Source organism: Oncorhynchus tshawytscha, linkage group LG25 (genome assembly GCF_018296145.1).
Source record: "Oncorhynchus tshawytscha isolate Ot180627B linkage group LG25, Otsh_v2.0, whole genome shotgun sequence".
NCBI classification, from domain to species: Eukaryota; Metazoa; Chordata; class Actinopteri; order Salmoniformes; family Salmonidae; genus Oncorhynchus; species Oncorhynchus tshawytscha.
The window spans coordinates 35865054-35886592 of record NC_056453.1 but is presented as its reverse complement, the minus strand read 5'-3'; the positions used below and the strand labels follow the sequence as shown (position 1 = coordinate 35886592).

At 45.6% G+C, this 21539-nt stretch overlaps 1 protein-coding gene across 1 annotated transcript in view; it reads right to left on the bottom strand.

Annotated features, from left to right (window-relative positions):
• LOC112229889 (CDP-diacylglycerol--glycerol-3-phosphate 3-phosphatidyltransferase, mitochondrial) overlaps positions 1-21156 on the bottom strand; it is a 36940-nt gene extending 15784 nt beyond the window's left edge. Inside the window, 10 exon segments of the mRNA XM_042306282.1 lie at positions 1144-1282; positions 1544-1692; positions 6083-6374; positions 6556-6761; positions 9355-9533; positions 9660-9849; positions 9948-10122; positions 10302-10444; positions 10447-10511; positions 21026-21156. Coding sequence (XP_042162216.1) covers positions 1163-1282; positions 1544-1692; positions 6083-6374; positions 6556-6761; positions 9355-9533; positions 9660-9849; positions 9948-10122; positions 10302-10444; positions 10447-10511; positions 21026-21141 — 1635 coding nt within the window. The 5' untranslated portion in view covers positions 21142-21156 and the 3' untranslated portion in view covers positions 1144-1162.
• Between the last annotated feature and the right edge of the window lie 383 nt (positions 21157-21539).

The window sequence follows — 21539 nt, the reverse complement described above, 5'->3', positions numbered from 1 at the left end:
GCTAGGAGAGAGTACGAGGAGGGTTCATGTCATGCAGATTCAGGTAGCCTATACAGGACAGTTGTATAATCAAAAAATATATATTTGGTAGCTGATTAGTATGCGGTTTCATCAAACATTTATAATTTTACAGAATAAGTAATTACATTGCCACCAGCCAGCAAGCTACAAATGGCAGCATTGTGACAGTGTGAGAAAATGACAACCAAATAGGCCTACCAATAAACATTTATACATTAGCTAAAGCAAAGTTACGCCATGACGGTACAGGGGGGTTCCAGAGAAACTATGTTACGCCAGTGGATACTAGGGCTGTTTCTGGGTGGCAGGATGGATGTTCATCTATAGATAACCCCGTGTCCCGGACCAGGTCAGTCGAGTGTGTATGTCCACTGTAAGTGTGAGTTTCAATTTCCATTTCTAAATTTGTTCATTTACAAGAACAACATAGTAACAAAAACAAACTATAGATAGATAACATCTTTGTTCATGTATTTGGATGCTTGAGTATGACGAGGAATGTGTGGCCCCATCCATCATTGTTCCCTCACGGCAGCTGATCACAAACTGACATTTAGTGGCTATTTGTCTCACTGAGTAACATTGTGGTGACGAGACACCTCCCCTTCAGCATTTACCGTCACCATAAAAAGAAAATACTTCCTGTAAGGCAAGTCTACATCCCTGTTAGAACACACACAATAAGCCACCCTTCCCCCATCTAAGCCACCTTTGACCCCACTGCCTAGTACACCGCCTACTCTAGCCATCAGCAGAATTACTTTTCTCTCACACTCACCCAAATGGGTCCAGATGCAGACTACAGAATGCTGATGCTGAGGGGTCAAAGGCCAGATGGGTCACACAGTTTCTCTCAGAGAGACGGGACGTTGAGGAGGAGGGGGGAGTAAAGTGGAGTGAGGGGGAGTAGGATTCAAATCAGGGGTAGCTGGGTTCAGCTTCGGGGGTTGATGCGGCCGTGGGCTAGGTTGAGGGCTGGTACACATAGCAGTGGCTAGGGACCTTTTGGAGAAACCAAGTTCTGCCATTCTATAAAAAGCATCTGTACTTCTGTGTGTGACTAGGAGACGATCATTCAGAGGTGTGGGTGTGGTACCTGTGGCGTGTGAGAGGGAGCGTTACCTTTGTTTGGCTGTTTCTCTCAGAAGAACTTCTTGATGAGGGGAGTGACCAATTTGACCCACAGCTTGACATGGCGATCTGGCTGCTGGAACGTAGAGCTGGACACCTCTGTAGACCTCTGGTACAACATCTCCTGCTCCTGTTACAGACGAGAGAGAGAGTAATTGTGAGAGTGTGAATGAGTTTGTGTACACATGAGACACACAGCAGGTTTCCCTGCTTGCTCGCTCGAGCTACTTTGCATATTATTACCAGCTTCACATAGTTCCTGGGATCATGAGCTATCAAATTAGTTGCATTTTGTAGACAGGCCTTTTGGTTGAGAGCTGTATAAAACAGAACCATAGTATCGAGCCATCAAGTCTGTTTAAATAAAGTTGTGTTGGTTTGAATGGCCTACTTCCTGCAAGTGGGCCTGTAGTTCCTGGTTCTCTGTTACTATGGCGATCTGGGCCTCCAGGTCCCGGTGCACCGAGCGGTAGCCAAAGTTAGGAGAGCCAATCAGAGTCAGGCACGGCCGCACATGCCCCCGCAGGTAGTACCACAGCCCTGCAGAGAGCGAGAGAGCGAGAGAGAGAGCGAAGGATGAGGGAAAAGGGGGGAGGAGAAGGGGATTGGTGGAGGAAGGAAAGAGGGAGGAGAGAGAGAAAGAGAGCAGTTTCCCAACATCAGTGATTTGTTCTGCAGCTGGGGGTCAGGGTCAACTCTAATGGTCATTGATTCTCTCCAGGCTGGGTGCTGTGTGATTTCTCCCGTGCAGTGTGTGCTGTGATTACGGGAAATGGCCAGCCCGCCCTGCTTTATCTAATAAATGGGACTTCTACGATCGTGTGAAATTACATTCCACTGACGCTGCTTCACTGTGTGTGTTCATTTCCCCCCCTCTCTCGCAGTGGCTCAATCTGGCTTTTGAAGAAAAAAACAAAAACAAGAATTTACCTAGCTACTAATGCACCACTAACATTTCAGTTGTTTAGAATATTTTTTGGGACACATTACCATTTTATTCTATAAATGAAGTATCAGCGAAAGGTTGGTAGTAATTCAGATATAATTCCTTAGAGCATTTTTTCATGTTTAAATTTGGTTCTCGTTGACCATGTCCACAACTATAAAGGAAACACTAAAGCACACAGAAACCCCCGACGTCTATCCAAAACCAGTAGTGACTGTTTCCTTGGCTCAGGGCTAAAAGGTGAATTTTTAAAAATGTATGTAACTAGGCAAGTCAGTTAAGAACAAATTCTTAGTTAATGGCGCCTAGAAACAGTGGCAGAACGACAGATTTTTACCTTGTCAGCTCAGGGAATTCGATCTAGCAACCTTTTGGTTACTTGTTCAACGTTCTAACCACTATGCTACCTGCCGCCCCAACTTTTTTATTTTATTTTATTTATTTCACCTTTATTTAACCAGGTAGGCGAGTTGAGAACAAGTTCTCATTTACAACTGCGACCTGGCCAAGATAAAGCATAGCAGTGTGAGCAGACAACACAGAGTTACACATGGAATAAACAAATTAACAAGTCAATAACACAGTAGAAAACAAAGGGGGAGTCTATATACAATGTGTGCAAAAGGCATGAGGAGGTAGACGAATAGTTACAATTTTGCAGATTAACACTGGAGTGATAAATGATCAGATGGTCATGTACAGGTAGAGATATTGGTGTGCAAAAGAGCAGAAAAGTAAATAAATAAAAACAGTATGGGGATGAGGTAGGTGAAAATGGGTGGGCTATTTACCAATAGACTATGTACAGCTGCAGCGATCGGTTAGCTGCTCAGATAGCTGATGTTTGAAGTTGGTGAGGGAGATAAAAGTCTCCAACTTCAGCGATTTTTGCAATTCGTTCCAGTCACAGGCAGCAGAGTACTGGAACGAAAGGCGGCCAAATGAGGTGTTGGCTTTAGGGATGATCAGTGAGATACACCTGCTGGAGCGCGTGCTACGGATGGGTGTTGCCATCGTGACCAGTGAACTGAGATAAGGCGGAGCTTTACCTAGCATGGACTTGTAGATGACCTGGAGCCAGTGGGTCTGGCGACGAATATGTAATGAGGGCCAGCCGACTAGAGCATACAGGTCGCAGTGGTGTGTGGTATAAGGTGCTTTAGTGACAAAACGGATGGCACTGTGATATACTGCATCCAGTTTGCTGAGTAGAGTGTTGGAAGCCATTTTGTAGATGACATCGCCGAAGTCGAGGATTGGTAGGATAGTCAGTTTACTAGGGTAAGCTTGGCGGCGTGAGTGAAGGAGGCTTTGTTGCGGAATAGAAAGCCGACTCTTGATTTGATTTTTGATTGGAGATGTTTGATATGAGTCTGGAAGGAGAGTTTGCAGTCTAGCCAGACACCTAGGTACTTATAGATGTCCACATATTCAAGGTCGGAACCATCCAGGGTGGTGATGCTAGTCGGGCATGCGGGTGCAGGCAGCGATCGGTTGAAAAGCATGCATTTGGTTTTACTAGCGTTTAAGAGCAGTTGGAGGCCACGGAAGGAGTGTTGTATGGCATTGAAGCTTGTTTGGAGGTTAGATAGCACAGTGTCCAATGACGGGCCGAAAGTATATAGAATGGTGTCGTCTGCGTAGAGGTGGATCAGGGAATCGCCCGCAGCAAGAGCAACATCATTGATATACACAGAGAAAAGAGTCGGCCCGAGAATTGAACCCTGTGGTACCCCCATAGAGACTGCCAGAGGACCGGACAGCATGCCCTCCGATTTGACACACTGAACTCTGTCTGCAAAGTAATTGGTGAACCAGGCAAGGCAGTCATCCGAAAAACCGAGGCTACTGAGTCTGCCGATGAGAATATGGTGATTGACAGAGTCGAAAGCCTTGGCAAGGTCGATGAAGACGGCTGCACAGTACTGTCTTTTATCGATGGCGGTTATGATATCATTTAGTACCTTGAGTGTGGCTGAGGTGCACCCGTGACCGGCTCGGAAGCCAGATTGCACAGCGGAGAAGGTACGGTGGGATTAGAGATGGTCAGTGACCTGTTTGTTGACTTGGCTTTCGAAGACCTTAGATAGGCAGGGCAGGATGGATATAGGTCTGTAACAGTTTGGGTCCAGGGTGTCTCCCCCTTTGAAGAGGGGGATGACTGCGGCAGCTTTCCAATCCTTGGGGATCTCAGACGATATGAAAGAGAGGTTGAACAGGCTGGTAATAGGGGTTGCGACAATGGCGGCGGATAGTTTCAGAAATAGGGGGTCCAGATTGTCAAGCCCAGCTGATTTGTACAGGTCCAGGTTTTGCAGCTCTTTCAGAACATCTGCTATCTGGATTTGGGTAAAGGAGAACTTGGAGAGGCTTGGGCGAGGAGCTGCCGGGGGGGAGGAGCTGTTGGCCGAGGTTGGAGTAGCCAGGCGGAAGGCATGGCCAGCCGTTGAGAAATGCTTATTGAAGTTTTCGATAATCATGGATTTATCGGTGGTGACCGTGTTACCTAGCCTCAGTGCAGTGGGCAGCTGGGAGGAGGTGCTCTTGTTCTCCATGGACTTCAGTGTCCCAGAACTTTTTGGAGTTGGAGCTACAGGATGCAAACTTCTGCCTGAAGAAGCTGGCCTTAGCATTCCTGACTGACTGCGTGTATTGGTTCCGGACTTCCCTGAACAGTTGCATATCACGGGGACTATTCGATGCTATTGCAGTCCGCCACAGGATGTTTTTGTGCTGGTCGAGGGCAGTCAGGTCTGGGGTGAACCAAGGACTGTATCTGTTCTTAGTTCTGCATTTTTTGAACGGAGCATGCTTATCTAAAATGGTGAGGAAGTTACTTTTAAAGAATGACCAGGCATCCTCAACTGACGGGATGAGGTCAATGTCCTTCCAGGATACCCGGGCCAGGTCGATTAGAAAGGCCTGCTCACAGAAGTGTTTTAGGGAGCGTTTGACCGTGATGAGGGGTGGTCGTTTGACTGCGGCTCCGTAGCGGATACAGGCAATGAGGCAGTGATCGCTGAGATCCTGGTTGAAGACAGCGGAGGTGTATTTGGAGGGCCATTTGGTCAGGATGACGTCTATGAGGGTACCCTTGTTTACAGAGTTAGGGTTGTACCTGGTGGGTTCCTTGATGATTTGTGTGAGATTGAGGGCATCTAGCTTAGATTGTGGGACTGGCGGGGTGTTAAGCATATCCCAGTTTAGGTCACCTAACAGAACAAACTCTGAGGCTAGATGGGGGGCGATCAATTCACAAATGGTGTCCAGGGCACAGCTGGGAGCTGAGGGGGGTCGGTAGCAGGCGGCAACAGTGAGAGACTTATTTCTGGAGAGAGTAATTTTCAAAATTAGTAGTTCGAACTGTTTGGGTATGGACCTGGAAAGTATGACATTACTTTGCAGGCTAACTCCTCCCCCTTTGGCAGATCTATCTTGACGGAAGATGTTATAGTTGGGTATGGAAATCTCTGAATTTTTGGTGGCCTTCCTGAGCCAGGATTCAGACACAGCAAGGACATCAGGGTTAGCAGAGTGTGCTAGAGCAGTGAGTAAAACAAACTTAGGGAGGAGGCTTCTGATGTTGACATGCATGAAACCAAGGCATCGTCTTGACATGCATGAAACAAGGCATCGTCTCTCAAGCAACACGTCTGGGTTAACAGATGGACAGAACAGCAGAGCCAGAGAACAGTACAACCGTCTGTCAGGTTTGTCAGGAGTCTGTCAGGAGTCCCAAATGGCACCCAATTCCCCAATACCTACATAGTGTACTACTTTCGACCAGGACACATAGGGCTCTGTTAAAAAAATGTAGCGCACAATATAGGTAATAGGGTGCGGTTTAGGATGCTCACTGTCTGACCATGGAACGTCACTACGTCACAACTCACAGCCAAACAGAACTAACCACAATACAGTAGAACCATCCAGAATCAATCTAGGCTCTAAGGCCAAGGATTATATTGTGTGTGTGTGTCCCACCCTTGGCGTGGAAGGTCCAGTGTGCTCTGTGGTACTCGTGAAGGTGAACTCTCTCCTGCTGTCCCAGCTGACACACTTTGCTGTAGAACTGTCTGGCAATGTGGATGTAGGCCGCTGGAATCTCCCCGGCAATGCCCTTGGCGCCGAAAAACCCGTTGACCTCCGGGGAGGCGGTGAGGATTCGATAGTCGGCGCCCACCCCCAGAACCAGCGACATGTAGGCCCTTGTCAGGTTGAAATACCCCGACGTCAGAAACACAGTTGCACCGGGACCCGCATCTGTCAGCAAACGCTACAAGGAAATAAGATGCTCAGATGTAGTGTCCTCTCACTAAAACACCACATTTTTACATTTAAGTCACCATTTATAAATAAATAAATATAAAATAATAAACACATGCGATGGGAGTTATTTTGTTCAATATTAATTGGTGAGGGTAGTGGTGTCCATGTGTGTGTGTGTGTGTAACTACCTGTGTGATCTCCTCATCCACCTGTATTCCCAGAGGTTTCATCTGAACCAGAGGAAAAACCCAAGTGTCCTCCTTCCCTCCCCCTTCTTCACCCTTGCTCTCCTGCTTCAAACGTTCCGAGTTGGCGATGTCTTGGCGCATACGAGCAGTGTTCACCACCTCCATGATGTGTTGCCGGGCCGACGCCGAGAAATCATCCCGGTTACCTGGTGACAAAATAATGTAGGGATGTAAGAGAGGAAAACAGACCGACCTGGTTAAAACTAGAATCCTTAGTTGCTACATCCATTTTTGGACTTGTAAATGAATGATATATTCCAATGAATTCTTGAAGAATATAACTTATAAATGCCTCATGAGCTTAGTGCAACTGTCACATCCCAATCGGAACCCAAAATATAAGCTTGTTTTTGTCCGTGTTTGTTCGTAAACAATATAAATGTAAACAATGTATAGCCTCAAAATGCAGTTAATACTATAAATGTTAGCATGGATGGTCAGTCCTTGCCTCCATAGCTCTGTCCATCCCTCAGCTTTTTAACAAAAGAGGAGAAGTCCCCACTTTGTTATTTTTGCAATTAACAATTCTAGCTTTAACCACACAAACTCTGTCTCCCCTCACACACACACACGGTATGTGGTGCAGTAGAGCAGGTGAGTGTGTAAAGTTAGTTCTGGGTATTACGGCTATGGGTCAATATCTGGACTACGCCGGCCGGCTGGCGCCACACACGGCCGTGACACACAGAGAGAGACAGAGAGAGATACCTGCAAGCCTCAGCATGAGTTCATTCTAAAGATGTGCTTTTACTGTAAAGTTTGCCCTCTTCCAGCAGGGGAACTTCATTCACTAATGATTAGAGTGTGTGTGCGCACGCATCTTCCCTCTGTGTTTACCAGCAACTCCGTGACTTCACTGTTCTATTTCTGGTCTCTGTGACAACTGTGGTCCGGTTCTGCAGACATGATGTCATTTAGCACCAGACCCAACATCCTGACTGAATGTTCTCTGGTTACACACACACTATTTTTCTTTCTGTCCGTCTACCTCTCCTGACTCTCTCGCTCTTTCATTCACACACCAGTTCTCTGATTTCACTGTGTGTCTGAGCTGGAACAAGCTACACTTTCAACTAATCCGATTCCAAGGACCTTTCCAAGAACAACACATTACACTACATTTACAACTTGCCAGCCAAGCTGAGCAAAGCGTTAAGCGCCTAGGGACCGTGTGTGTGTTACCTCTGTAGATGTATGTGTGTGTTACTTATGTGCTATGAACAGTACATTCTGAAAGTATTCAGACCCCTTCACCTTTTGTTAAGTTAGCCTTATTCTAAAATGTATTAAATAAAAACCATTTACTCAATGCCCCATAATGACTAAGTGTGAACAGGTTTTTAGAAATGTTTGGAGGTGTATTAAAAATAAGTATTCAGACCTTTTGCTATGAGACTCGAAATTGAGCTCAGGTGCATCCTGTTTCCATTGATCATCCTTGAGATGTTTCTACAACTTGATTGGAGTCCACCTGTGGTAAATTCAATTGATTGGACATGATTTGGAAAGGCACACACCTGTCTATATAAGGTCCCACCGTTGACAGTGCATGTCAAAGCAAAAACCAAACCATGAGGTCGAAGGAATTGCTCGTAGAGACAGGATTGTGTCGAGGCACAGATCTGGGGAAGGGTACCAAGAACATTCTGCAGCATTGAAGGTCCAAGAACACAGTGGCCTCCATTCTGAAATCAAAGAAGTTTGGAACCACCAAGACTCTTCCTAGAGCTGGCCGCCCGGCCTAACGGAGCAATCGGGGGAGAAGGGCCTTGGTCAGGGAGGTGAGCAAGAACCCAATGATCACTCTGACAGAGCTCTAGAGTTCCTCTGTGGACACGGGAGAACCTTCCAGAAGGACAACCATCTCTGCAGAACTCCACCAATCAGACCTTTAATGGTAGCGTGGCCAGATGGAAGCCACTCCTCAGTAAAAGGCACATGACAGCCCGCTTGGAGTTTGCCAAAAGGCACCTAATGGACTCTGACCATGAGAAAAAAGATTATCTGGTCTGATTAAACCAAGACTGAACACCTTGGCCTGAATGCCAAGTCTGGAGGAAACAAGGCACCACTCATCACCTGGCCAATACCATCCCTACAGTGTAGCATGGTGGTGGCAGCATCATGCTGTGGGGATGTTTTTCAGCGGCAGGGACTGGGAGACTAGTCAGGATCGAGGGAAAGATGAATGGAGCAAAGTACAGAGAGTACCTTGATGAAAATCTGCTCCAGAGCGCTCAGGACCTCAGACTGGGGCGAAGGTTCACCTTCCAACAGGACAACAACCTTAGCCCACAGCCAAGACAACGCAGGAGTGGTTTCGGAACAAGTCTCTGAGCTCGGATTTGAAGCCGATCGAACATCTCTGGAGAGACCTGAAAATAGTTGTGCAGTGATGCTCCCCGTACAACCTGACAGAGCTTGAGAGGATTTGCAGAGAAGAATGTGAGAAACTCACCAAATACATGAGTGCCAAGCTTGTAGCGTCATACCCAAGAAGACTTAGGCTGTAATCGCTGCCAAAGTTGCTTCAACAGAGTAGTAATACATTTGCTCAAATCTAAAAAATAAAAAATACAAGTTTTGATATGTCATCATGGGATATTGTGTGTAAATTGAGAGAAAACAAAACTATTTCAGAATAAGGCTGTAACATAACAAAATATGGAACAGGTGAAGGGGTCTGAATACTTCCCGAATGCACCATATGTATTGGTGTGTTACACACGTGTTTTATACCTCTGTAGGGGTGCACCATGTTTTCCATCATGCTGACAGAGTTGTCCGGCTGTAGCTGTAATGACACGTCTCCCACGGCACCCACCAGATCAGAGAAGAAGTCTGCCACCTCCCAACAGTTCTCCAGGAGCACATAGCGGTCCTGTCTGTTGGTGAAGTACGAGTCACTCAGGTTGGCCCTACAGAGGGAGGAGAGACCGGTAAAAAGGCTGAAAGAGGGATACCAAGCAGCATCAACTGTATGAGAAAAACACCAACAACTACAACAATGGTGTGTGTGTGTGTGTGCGTTCGTGTGTGTGTACCCGCTGATGATGAGGTCATCGTCAAACAGGTAGGCTTTTATGTGCTGTACCCCGATGGTCTCGTTGAATCGCTGTGGGACCAGGAGTCGGAGCAGCCCTCTCAGATCAGGGGTATGGTACAGAGACACACGCATCCGACTGCTGTACTGCTGCAGCAACGGCAGCAACATGGTCCTAGAGTTAGTCTGACCTAGACACACAGAGACAGAGGGGAGGGGTCACAGACACCCATTGAGCTTGGTAAGAGTTAAAACATATTCCCTCTCACATACACAGAACGCCTCCTACCTCGTGAGCCGCGTGTGAAGTCTAATAGAATGGAGACATGCAGGTCGGAGTTGTCAACCTCCTGTGAACGCTGCAGAGCTTCCTGCATACAGTCCACCAGGTCCTGTTCCAGGGGTCCTGTACCCAGATACAGAGAGGCCATCACCACTCTCCTCTTAGCCGTCTTTATTCGAGCCTGAACAGAAAAAAAACAAGAAATTAGTTTAAATCAGGTATTACAGGACACAAACAAGGAGTTTTTACTCCAAAAAGTGATTTTTCATCATTTTGGGGGGAATGTTTAGTACATCACATGACTTAGGGAAAGCTCCACCCCCTCTCACTCACACACACACACACACACTCACACCGTACCTTCATTGCCTGGTAAAACTGGTCAGGGGAGGTGAGGATGTGGATGTGTGTGCCAGCCACCCTGAAGGCGGGCACATGTTCTGCCATCCAAAGGAAGCGGGCATGGAGGCCATCGGTGCCCTGAGCTCCAGTCGACCCGGGGATCTGAAGAGAGGCAGGGGAGAGGAGTCGGCCTCTGCTAGGAGAGGGGCTAGGAGCAACAAAGATGACCTTGGGGGGGGCATGGAGAGGAAGAGAGAAAGAGAGAAAGGGAGGAGGGAGAGGAATTACTTCCATGGAAGCTTACAGCTGGAGTCGTAATTGCCTCCTATAGATAAAGAACAAATGGCAGCCGATGAATGGCATGACAACGGGCTTCAGGATCATGTCACTGCATCTGTGCATTCAAATTGCATTGATAAAATGCAATTGTTCGTTGTCCGTAGCTTATGCCTGCCCATAACATTACCCCACCATGGGGCACTCTGTCCACAACGTTGACATCAGCAAACCACTCGCCCACACAACGCCAGACACATTGTCTGCCATCTGCCCGGTACAGTTGAAATTGGGATTAATCCGTGAAGAGCAGTGGCCATAGGTGAGCATTTGCACACCGAAGTCAGTTACAAAGTTGAACTGCAGTCAGCTCAAGACCCTGGTGAGGACGACAAGCAAGCCGATGAGCTTCCCTGAGATGGTTTGTAACAGTCGGTGCAGGAATTCTTCGGTTGTGCAAACCCAGTTTCGTCAGCTGTCTCAGACGATCCCCCGGGGAAGAAGCCGGATGTGGAGGTCCCGGGCTGGCATGGTTACAAGTGCTCTGCAGTTGGACGTACTGCCAAATTCCCTAAAACTATGTTGGGGCGGCTTATGCTAGAGAAATTACATGTTGCATTTATATTTCTGTTCAGTATACAAACATTTGTGACGCGTACAAAGCCATCCCCCGCCCCCACGTCGGTCAATCAGATCACATCTCTGTTCCTACAGCTTACAAGCAGCAACTCAAGAGGGAGCCATCAAAACAGAGAATAATAAAGTGATGGACAGAGGCAGATGCTGCAGTACTATTTTGGGAATATGTTCAAAGATTCATCCCACCAGGACTCATCCATCAACATTGAGGAATATACATCAGTCACAGGCTTCATTAGGAAATGTGTTGATGATGTACCCACAATAACAATTTATCGTCATGTTGCTATCATGCCATGTTGTCTTAGGTCTCTTTATGTAGTGCGTTGCTCGTTGCGATGTGCGTTTTGTCCTATATTTTTAATCCCAGACCCCCTCCCCACAGGAGGCCTTTTGCTAGGCAGTCATTGTAAATAAGAATTTGTTCTAATTTGTACCAAAACCCCTGGATGAACGTAGATATCCGTGCCATGCTGAGAGACTATACTGCAGCATTTATTGGCAGCACAACAAAACCCGATGACTCTGTGGCGCACGAAGAGTACAAGGCAAGCAGGTACAAGCTCTGAATCCATTAGGGACGCAAAAAGATTGACAAATTGATGTCTGACAACTCAGACTCACGACGCATGTGGCAAGGACTACAACCGATCACAGACTACAAAGCCAAATCCAGCTGTGTGGTGCCCACGAAGCCTACCTCCCAGACGAGGTAGGCTTTGAGACAGACAGAGCCATCCAGGAAGAGAATCGCTGCTCCAGACAACCAGGTGCTTTCGCTCACCAAAGCTGACGCGAGCAAAACTCTCAAAGAGTGAATACTCAAAGCCGCCGGCCCAGATGGTATCCCTGGCCGCGTCCTCAGTGTGTGCTGACCAGCTGGCAGGCGTCGTCTCTGACATTGTCAACATGTCCCAGGCTGTAGTCGCCACCTGCTTCAAGGAGACGACCATCGTACCAATGGCCAAGAAAAACAAGGTGACATGCCCAAATGACTATCACCCTGTCGCGCTCACCCCGGTCATCATGAAGTGCTTCGAGAGGCTGATGAAGGCCCACATCAAGGCCAGCATGCTAGGCACCCTGGACCCACGCAAGATGCCATTTCATTGCTATTAACACGGCTGTAACACATCTGGACAAGAGGAACACCTATGTGGGAATTCTGTTAGTTGACTACAGTTCAGATCAGCATTGAACACCATTGTTCCCTCCAAGCTTAGAGCCCTGGGTCTGGACACCACCCTCTGCAACTGGATCCTGGTCTTCCTGACGGGCAGACCACAGGCTGTGAGGATTGGCAACACCACCTCCTCCACATTGACTCTTAACACTGGGACCCACAGGGGTGTGTCCTCCCTGTTCGATCGAGTGGCTTTACACGACACCAACTCCATTGTCAACTTTGCTGATGACACTACGTTTGTAAGACTGATAACCAACAACGACAAGTCAGCCTGTAGGGATGGAAGTGAACTGGCATTGCAGTGCCAGAACAACAACCTCTTACTCAACGTCAGCAAAACAAAAGGAATTGATTGTTGAATTCAGGAAGCAGAGAAGGGAACATGCCCCGATCCACATCAACGGGACTGCAGTAGAGTCATCAGTTAATTAAGTTCCTCAGCGTCCACATCATTGAGGACTTGACATGGACCAACACCACCCCTTGTCAAGAGGGCACAACAGTGTCTCTACTAGCGTTGCAAATGGTCAGACACTTTCACGTAAATTTCCCCGAAGTTTTCCATCGGAAGTTAAGCCCGGGAATTTTGCTTAAATTAATCAAAAAAGTTCTTATAACAGGGAACATTTTTTTTTGTGGGATACACAAAAGGCAATTCTAGGTCTTGTGGCATATTTTGGTTAAACTATCCCCAATTCAATGGAATTGCAACCCTCTGCACTCTTCCATCACATGTACAGCTGATTCTCAAGATCTTGCACACTAATGAGATGCTATTGAGCCCACACTACTACATTGTCTGAGCCAAGGACTACATGCTTTCTGGTAAGTTTTGATTACAATACTGTGTTGTCTCTAGTATGATTAAATGAGATGACAGGCAATTTTATCAAATCGATTACGTGATTGAATTAAATCATACAACAATTAACTCATTAATAACCTGGGGCCCCACGGAAGCATTCTTTTATATAGAGCAGCTATCTCCAATCCACTCTTAAAGATATTTTGTGTCAATAGCAGTCAGTCATTAATTATTCTTTACCTTCTATCAGTCTCATCTGAACGTCGTAAAATTCTTGGTTATCTGCACAAACCCTAGCTTAAATTATGAATCAGCGATAAGCAAATTTGTATAAGAATTTACTAACTAATCAAATCACAGAAATACTTGCACACACAATTGGTTAATAACAATGATACAAAGAAAAAGTCCCTGGCAGGAAAAGCCGACATGACGGCTTGCTACACAAAAGGGGTTGGGTTTGAATGAAAGAGCGGGAAGACTCAGGTACAAAAGGAGATTGGGTCTCTATCGGACCTTGAGAAACTATGCTACCCTAAATACAGAATCGTATGCATTCTAATAACCACCCATTCGGAAAAGAAAAATGCAATATTTACTCTGAGCTGCGTGTCGATTGATTGGTCGAAGATGGAAGACTGGTTTGTTCAGCAGGGATTGCCATTGTCCTTTGAAGAATCTTTCTGGTCGAAGTGTTGTAGAGCGGATACGTTGAAGTACCCCGTTCTTTCCTAGGCCACGTACGTATACAGCTGACAACTTTTATTCACTACAGAAGTGATACATCCTAAAAGTAGAGTTAAGTTCACACCCTTTTGCCATAATCAGCTCGTGCTGTACTCTGGCTGGTCTAGAAGAAATTCATTGTTCCTGCGTGGTGATCGTCACCTCCACGTGATCTGGTCTCATGTAAATTTCGTTATGTAGAGTAAATATTCAACCATTCACAACCCCAGCTCACGCTGGGGTTTCTTAGTCTGGCGTGAATTGGGTCACGGGGGCTTTTATACTGGAGAAGAGACGGACGTGTTTCATCCCTCTCCAACCAATGTCTGTTCACTTGGCCACTGAGTGAACATAGTTTACTTATGAAACCAATTCTCATTTAGAATGAAAAGATGAAATGTAATTTTAGTGAAGGCGTAGACTCAGGTTTTCCGGGACTCTATGTTTTTGGTTGGACAGGTTTCACAAATAGTTTTATATTTAAACATTTAAATTGCACAACAATTCTGTGTGAATCTGATAACTAGAATGTGTAGACTTTCCAAGATACATTATATGTCATCCTATCATCAGATATAATGTCCCAGACAAAGAATATGATGTCAGATCAGATGTTAAGTACCAACGGATACTTTCAACTGGTTATTGTTCCATTCCTCAACCTTTTGATTATAACATACTTTTTCTGTGGTACTAAGGGCTTTCCAAGAGTCCATTCAGTAGAGTAGAGAGAAAAGGGAGAAAGGTATTTATGGGGGGGTCATAAACCTAACATCATGACAACTGGGTGGGGTGAATATATTTTATGGCATACATGATTTTTTGTTTACTAGTAAATAGTAGCCGACAGCAAAGTGTGTATAAATAATTTCTAACTTGTTCACAATTTCTGCTAGTTAGGATTTAGCTTGCTTGAGCCTGCTAACTGAGGAGTGTTAACTCAACTGTTTCCATTTTAAAACATTTACCTTACAAAGGAGTTAAATTTAACTGCTTAACTATTTATCTGTACATGGAATTGTATTCAGGATTTTTTTTTTAAACAATTTTTTCCCTAGTCTTTACAGGAAAATGCCACAGGCACTATCTAAAGTGTGGAGACATTTCACTGCAGCTAATGTAGAAGGAAAAGCTGTGTACATTTGCAAATACTGTGCCAAATCATATGGGAAGAATGCAACAAAGATGCAGAATCATCTGGCCAAGTGCATAAAGTTCCCTCAGCGCTCACAAGCAACTCCTGACAAAAGTCCCTCTACTTCTATTAGAGGTGAAAATTATGAATCAGACACCTTATCGATAGCAACAGCTCATGGTCCTCCTGGAATCAGAACTTTTTGACTCAATTGAGGAACGTAGTCAGAGAAATGCTGATGAATGTCTTGCTCGAGCGGTGTATGCAACTGGTTCACCTCTGATGCGCACAGGCAATGTGTATTGAAAGAGAATTCTGAATGTTCTTTGCCCAGCATACACCCCTCCAACCAGACATGCTTTATCTACTCATTTGCTGGATGCAGAGGTCAACAGGAGTTCAAGTGAAAGGTCAAGTAAATCATAGAGAAAGCAGACTATTGCAATCTCTGATGGGTGGTTGAATGTTCGTGGGCAAGGAATAATTAACTACATCATCTCCACCAGTATTCCACAAGAGCACAGACAAGGGACAACAGACACATCAGTCTCTACATTGCAGATGAGCTGAAGGCAGTCAATGACCTTGGACCACAAAAGGTATTTGAACTGATCAGACAATGCTGTGAACATGAAGGCTGCTTGGTCTAAAGTGGAGGAGTCTTACCCTCACATCACACCCATTGGCTGTGCTGCTCATGCATTGAATCTGCTCCTCAAGGACATCATGGCACTGAAAACAATGGATACAATCTACAAGAGAGCCAAGGAAATGGTTAGGTATGGGAAGGGTCATCAAGCAATAGCAGCAATCTACCTCACCAAGCAAAGTGAGAAGAATAAGAGCACCACATTGAAGCTGCCCAGCAACACCCGTTGGGGTGGTGTTGTCATCATGTTTGACAGTTTCCTGGAGGGGAGTCTTGCCAAGAAATGGCCATATCAGTCAGTCGATATAGACAGCCCCATCAAGAGGATCCTTCTGGATGATGTATTTTGGGAGAGAGTGGTAAGCAGCCTGAAACCTATAGCAGTAGCCATTGCATGGATTGAGAGAGACAATACCATCCTGTCTGATGTTCAGACTCAGCTTGCAGATGTAAGAAGAAATCCGTACTGCCCTGCTGACTTCACTATTGCTCCAAGCAGAGGAAACTACAGTTCTCAAATACATCAATAAGCGTGAAGATTTCTATCTGAAGCCCATACACGCCGCATAGTACATGTTGGACCCAAAGTGTGCTGGCAAGTGCATCCTGTCTGGTGCAGAGATCAACAAGGCCTATGGTGTCATCACTACCGTGTCTCGACAGGGCAAGGTTCTTGGCAGTCTGGCGAAATACACTTCCAAGCAAGGGCTTTGGGATGGAGATGCAATATGGCAGTCGTGCCAACATCTCATCAGCCACCTGGTGGAAGGGACTTTGTGGATCTGAGGCTCTTTCCCCCCTCTTGCCTCCATCAACCTCCAAATCCAACCAACATCAGCCGCCTCAGAGCGCAACTGGTCCTTGTTTGGGAACACACACACACCAAAGCACGCAACAGGCTGATCAATACAAGGGTTGAAAAATTGGTAGCCATCTGGGCAAATGAGGCTTTTTGAGCCTGACAACGAGCCATCCTCAACAAGGTTGGAAAGTGAGTGAAGATGAGGCTTCAAGGAGGTGGATATTGAGGAGGTCCAGGGAGAAGACATGAAAGCCTGAGAGGAAGACAGTCTAGAAACGAAAGATTTTGTTGTCATTTTACAGATGTATGTTTTAAACATTTTGGGGATTTGCGATGGATCATTCAATATTCCATTTATTTTGGTGTCCAGTGAAATCATCCCATGTGAAGAGTCACCTAATTTAATTAAAGTTCAAGTCATAACTAAAGTTGTTTTTATTTCTATTGGAAGGATTTAATCATTTGCAATTCTGCCTGATTATGATAAGGTTTATGTTTGTCTCCATATGATATGGTAAATATATCCAATGCAAAAAACATCTACATTTCAATGGTATTAATATTAATTTGAAAATATTTCCATTAATTCCCATATATTCCTGTTAATTCCCACAGAAAGTTTTCACATCTGAATATTCCCCAAAACGTGCAACCCTAGTCTCTACATCCTAATGCGGCTGAAGAAATGTTGCATGCCACCCAGGGTCCTCTCCGAATACTACTGCATCAAGAGCATCCTGACTGGTTGCATCAGGACCTCGTACCAGAACTGCGCTGTCCACGACAGCAAGGCCCTCCAGTAAGTGGTGAAGACGGCCCAGTACGTCACTGGGACCGTGCTCCCACCCATCCAGGACATCTACACAAAACGGTGCGTGAGGAAGGCCCGTAGCATCAAGGAACCCACACACCCCAGCCACACCTGTTCACTTACTTACCATCAGGCAGATTGTGTCAGAGCATGAAGTCTGATAACTATCTACAAGCCATCAAAGTGCTGAACACTTGAACTGGAATGACCATCTGCTCTCATTCGCCGCATCATAGCGCACACACCAGAACTACTGCTACCAGTATCACATCCGGCCATGATTGAGAGTCCCATAGGGTGGTGCACAATTGGCCCAGCCTGGGTTAGGGTGTGGCCGTTATTGTTAATAACAGTTCGTTCTTAACCGACTTACCTAGTTAAATAAAGAAACTGCGTGTCCCCTTATCTCATGGGACACATTCCTCTGCCCAGACGTTGCGGACGTATGCCAGATCTTATAACGCCTGGATAGGCATTTTTAGTATCCTATCCACAGCATATGTTATAGCAATTTGTCAGTCGATGATGTGGCACTCAACCATTGGTTGATTCATGCAACATCTGAGCAAGGGAATGCGACCATTATGCTGTCAAACACACAAGTCTGGAGAGATGATCATCTTCCTCAAAAGTGAGCAACAAATTCTACTAGATGAAAAGCCGAAATTTGTATAACATTTGCATTTAAAGTACTCGATTTTTGACATTTCAAATTCTATAAAATGTTATATTTTCACATACCTAAAATGCCTACTGTTTAGAACGCAAGTCTAGGTATTCGGACACATAGCCAATATGTACCGGTGACAGCTTAGTAAAGACAAGCCATTTCAGTTGTGAGAACATGGTTGCCTTGTGTATTTGTATGAGTCCTCGAGGGTGAATTCAGATCATTTACACAGTTTCTTATTACAACCAAGTCTACGGCAACACAATCCTCCCCTCTTCTACCTCACAGTCAGGAGGCCATTGACAGACGTGTCTTTCATTTCCTATTAGGCATTAAACGGAAGAAAACAGATTGAAACATGGAGGGACTACTTGAACTCAATTTCAAAACGTTTTGCTACGGTGTGCCCTAATGAATATTACCCGGAATACATGCAAGCATCTCCCTCCCCTCTGTAGCCTTTACCATTCCTCTATCTCTTGGCTAAGTAAATGGAGCACTGACACTGTGTAGCCAAGCCTCTATGTGCCATGACCATTCTGTCTACAGCCATTATATAGCCTAGCTAGTGTAGGTGATGATGATGGCCTCCTCAGGTCTTTCGGATGAAGATAAAGCTCAAAGTCGTAAGCTCACAGTCACTCTATGGTAGCTACTAAAGATGATGTGAAACTGAGGCATGTGACTATACGCAGGTGTGGACAGACTGTATGACAGACAACCTGAAGTTGCAACAACTGCCGTCTTTCAGGAAACCACAAAAAAACCCAAGAGAGATTTCCTCATGCTGAGAATGTCTGAGCTAGTCTTACTCTACACACAGAGACTTGACAACACAAGGAAACGCAAATAGGAATTCACAGATAAAAGTAGATAAAGTAGATAAAAGCCTAAATCAACCAGAAGCTTATGGAAGGGAAGACATACACTATATACACAAAAGTATGTGGACATCACTTCAAATTAGTGGATGCGGCCATTTCAGCCACACCGTTGCTGACAGGTGTATAAAATCAAGCACACCGCCATGCAATCTCCATAGACAAACATTGGCAGTAGAATGGCCTTACTGAAGAGCTCGGTGACTTTAAACATGGCACAGTCATAGGATGCCACCTTTCCAACAAGTCAGTTCGTTAAATTTCTGCCCTGCTAGAGCTGCCCTGGTCAACTGTAAGTGCTGTTATTGTGAAGTGGAAAAAACAATTGTCTGTCCTCAGTTGCAACACTCATTACAGAGTTTCAAACTGCCTCTGGAAGCAACGTCAGCATAAGAACTGTTCGGCGGGAGCTTCATGAAATGTTTCCATGGCCGAGCAGCCGCACACTAGCCTGCACAGAGCCCTGACCTCAATCCCATGGAACACCTTTGGGATGAATTGGAACGCCGACTGTGAGCCAGGGTCAACGTCAGTGTCCGACCTCACGAATGCTCTTGAGGCTGAATGGAAGCAAGTCCCCGCAGTGATGTTCCAACCTCTAGTGGAAAGCCTTCCCAGAAGAGTAGAGGCTGTTACAGCAGCAAAGGGGGGGACAACTCCATATTAATGCCCATAATTTTGGAATGAGATGTTGGATGAGCAGGTGTCCACATACCTTTGGTCATGTAGTGCATCTGGCTAGTTAGCTACATCTACAGATCATGTTTGAGATAAAACTGTTCCTTGGTTAGCGCAGTGCACGCTAACCAAGGTTGCCAGGTGCACGGTGTTTCCTCCGACACATTGGTGCGGCTGGCTTTGGGGTTGGATGCGCACTGTGTTAAGAAGCAGTGCGGCTTGGTTGGGTATCGGAGGACGCATGACTTTCAACCTTCGTCTCTCCCGAGCCCGTACGGGAGTTGTAGCGATGAGACAAGATAGTAGCTACTAAACAATTGGATACCATGAAATTGGGGAGAAAAAGGGGTAAAATTCAAAAATATATATATTTTTTAAAAAAAGAGAAAACTGTTCCGTCTCACTGGCCATTAGTCCCATCGCCTAGCTAGTCTACTTAGGTTATGGGGTTGAGGATAAAGCTCAAAGTTGTGTCCCAAGTGGCCCCATATTCCCCCCTCAGTGAACTACTTGCCCTGGTCAAATGTAGTACAGAATATAGGGAATATGGGGCCATTTGGGAGACAGCTCTAGTCTGAATGAGGAGTAGACAGCCCAGGGTTGATCTCCCCCTTGTGGATGACATCCTCCAGACTAGTAGTCTGTGTATTGGTTGGACCACCAGAACGGTGCAGAACTCAGGGAGTTCAACCAAAACACAGACTACGTTGTGTCCCAAAGCTGCCTCCAGAACCGACCTTGGCACTCACAGTTAAGCCTAGACAAGAGACAGACTCAGAACTCAGCGCGTGTGTGTGTCGCTCTATGGTAGATAATAAAGATGTGAAACTGAGGCACGTGACTATATGCAGGTGTGGACAGACTGACTGGCAGACAGATATCTGGCGGTTGTTGCAACTTCAGGTTTTCAGGAAACCACAAAAAGACCCGAGAGAGATTTCCTCATTCTGAGAATTTCTGAGTTACTGTTAACGTTACCCTACACAGAGACTTGACAACACATGAGGTGGAAATTTAAATTCACAAATAAAAGTACGCCTAAGCAACCGGAAGAAAATTCATGGGGAGATAATGTTTTGCAACGCTTTCATGTGCTGGATGAACTTGCACGCTTATGTTTATTATGTAACCTTCGCTATGACCATGCAATTATCAAATTACATTATAAAACTATTCGCAAGCAACAATCAGATTACAACAGAAAACATGTGGCAATATTATTTGACGCATGCTAGAACAATGACAACATAGCTTTTTTCCCCCTACATTATGAAAGAACACGGAAACATTGTGTAAGTAAAGACTAGCTGCACGCATACATCTCTGCCACGACAAGTGGTTGGCTAGCCGAGTTGTTCTCATCGTGGAGTTGACATACCCAGCTAGAGGTTGTCATGTGAGCGCTGTCATTACGTCTGACAAAGAAAAACAGTGTTGTCTCTCTTTTTCTTCTCCACTTAAGTTCCACAACAGTCGTATCTTACCCTCTTCTCCGATCGTGTGTACGGAAGAATCGGTCTGATATTCGGGTGAAAACCCCAGCCAGGGCCGGCATGTACACACAGTATCGCAGCCTCCTCCAGGTTATGGGAGCCGCCATCTTTACAGCCGTTCTTCTTCTTCGGTGGGGTTTATCAGCGGTTGGCATCCAACGTTATGGTGCATTATCGCCACCTACTGTACTGGAGTGTGGGCCAGAGACACGGAGAAACTAAACCCTACCTGACAGCCAAGTTGCTCTTAAAAAAAGATAAATATTTGAGACTATATCTAAGGACGTTCTACTCAATATAGTCTTTAAACTAATCTATTGTATCCCCTTCTCCCTTATACTAGATCTCAGCCTCTCTCTTTTTTTTCTTTTTTCTTTATTTTACTAGGCAAGTCAGTTAAGAACAAATTCTTATTTTCAATGACAGCCTAGGAACAGTGGGTTAACTGCCTGTTCAGGGGCAGAACGACAGATTTGCACCTTGTCAGCTCAGGGATTTGAACTTG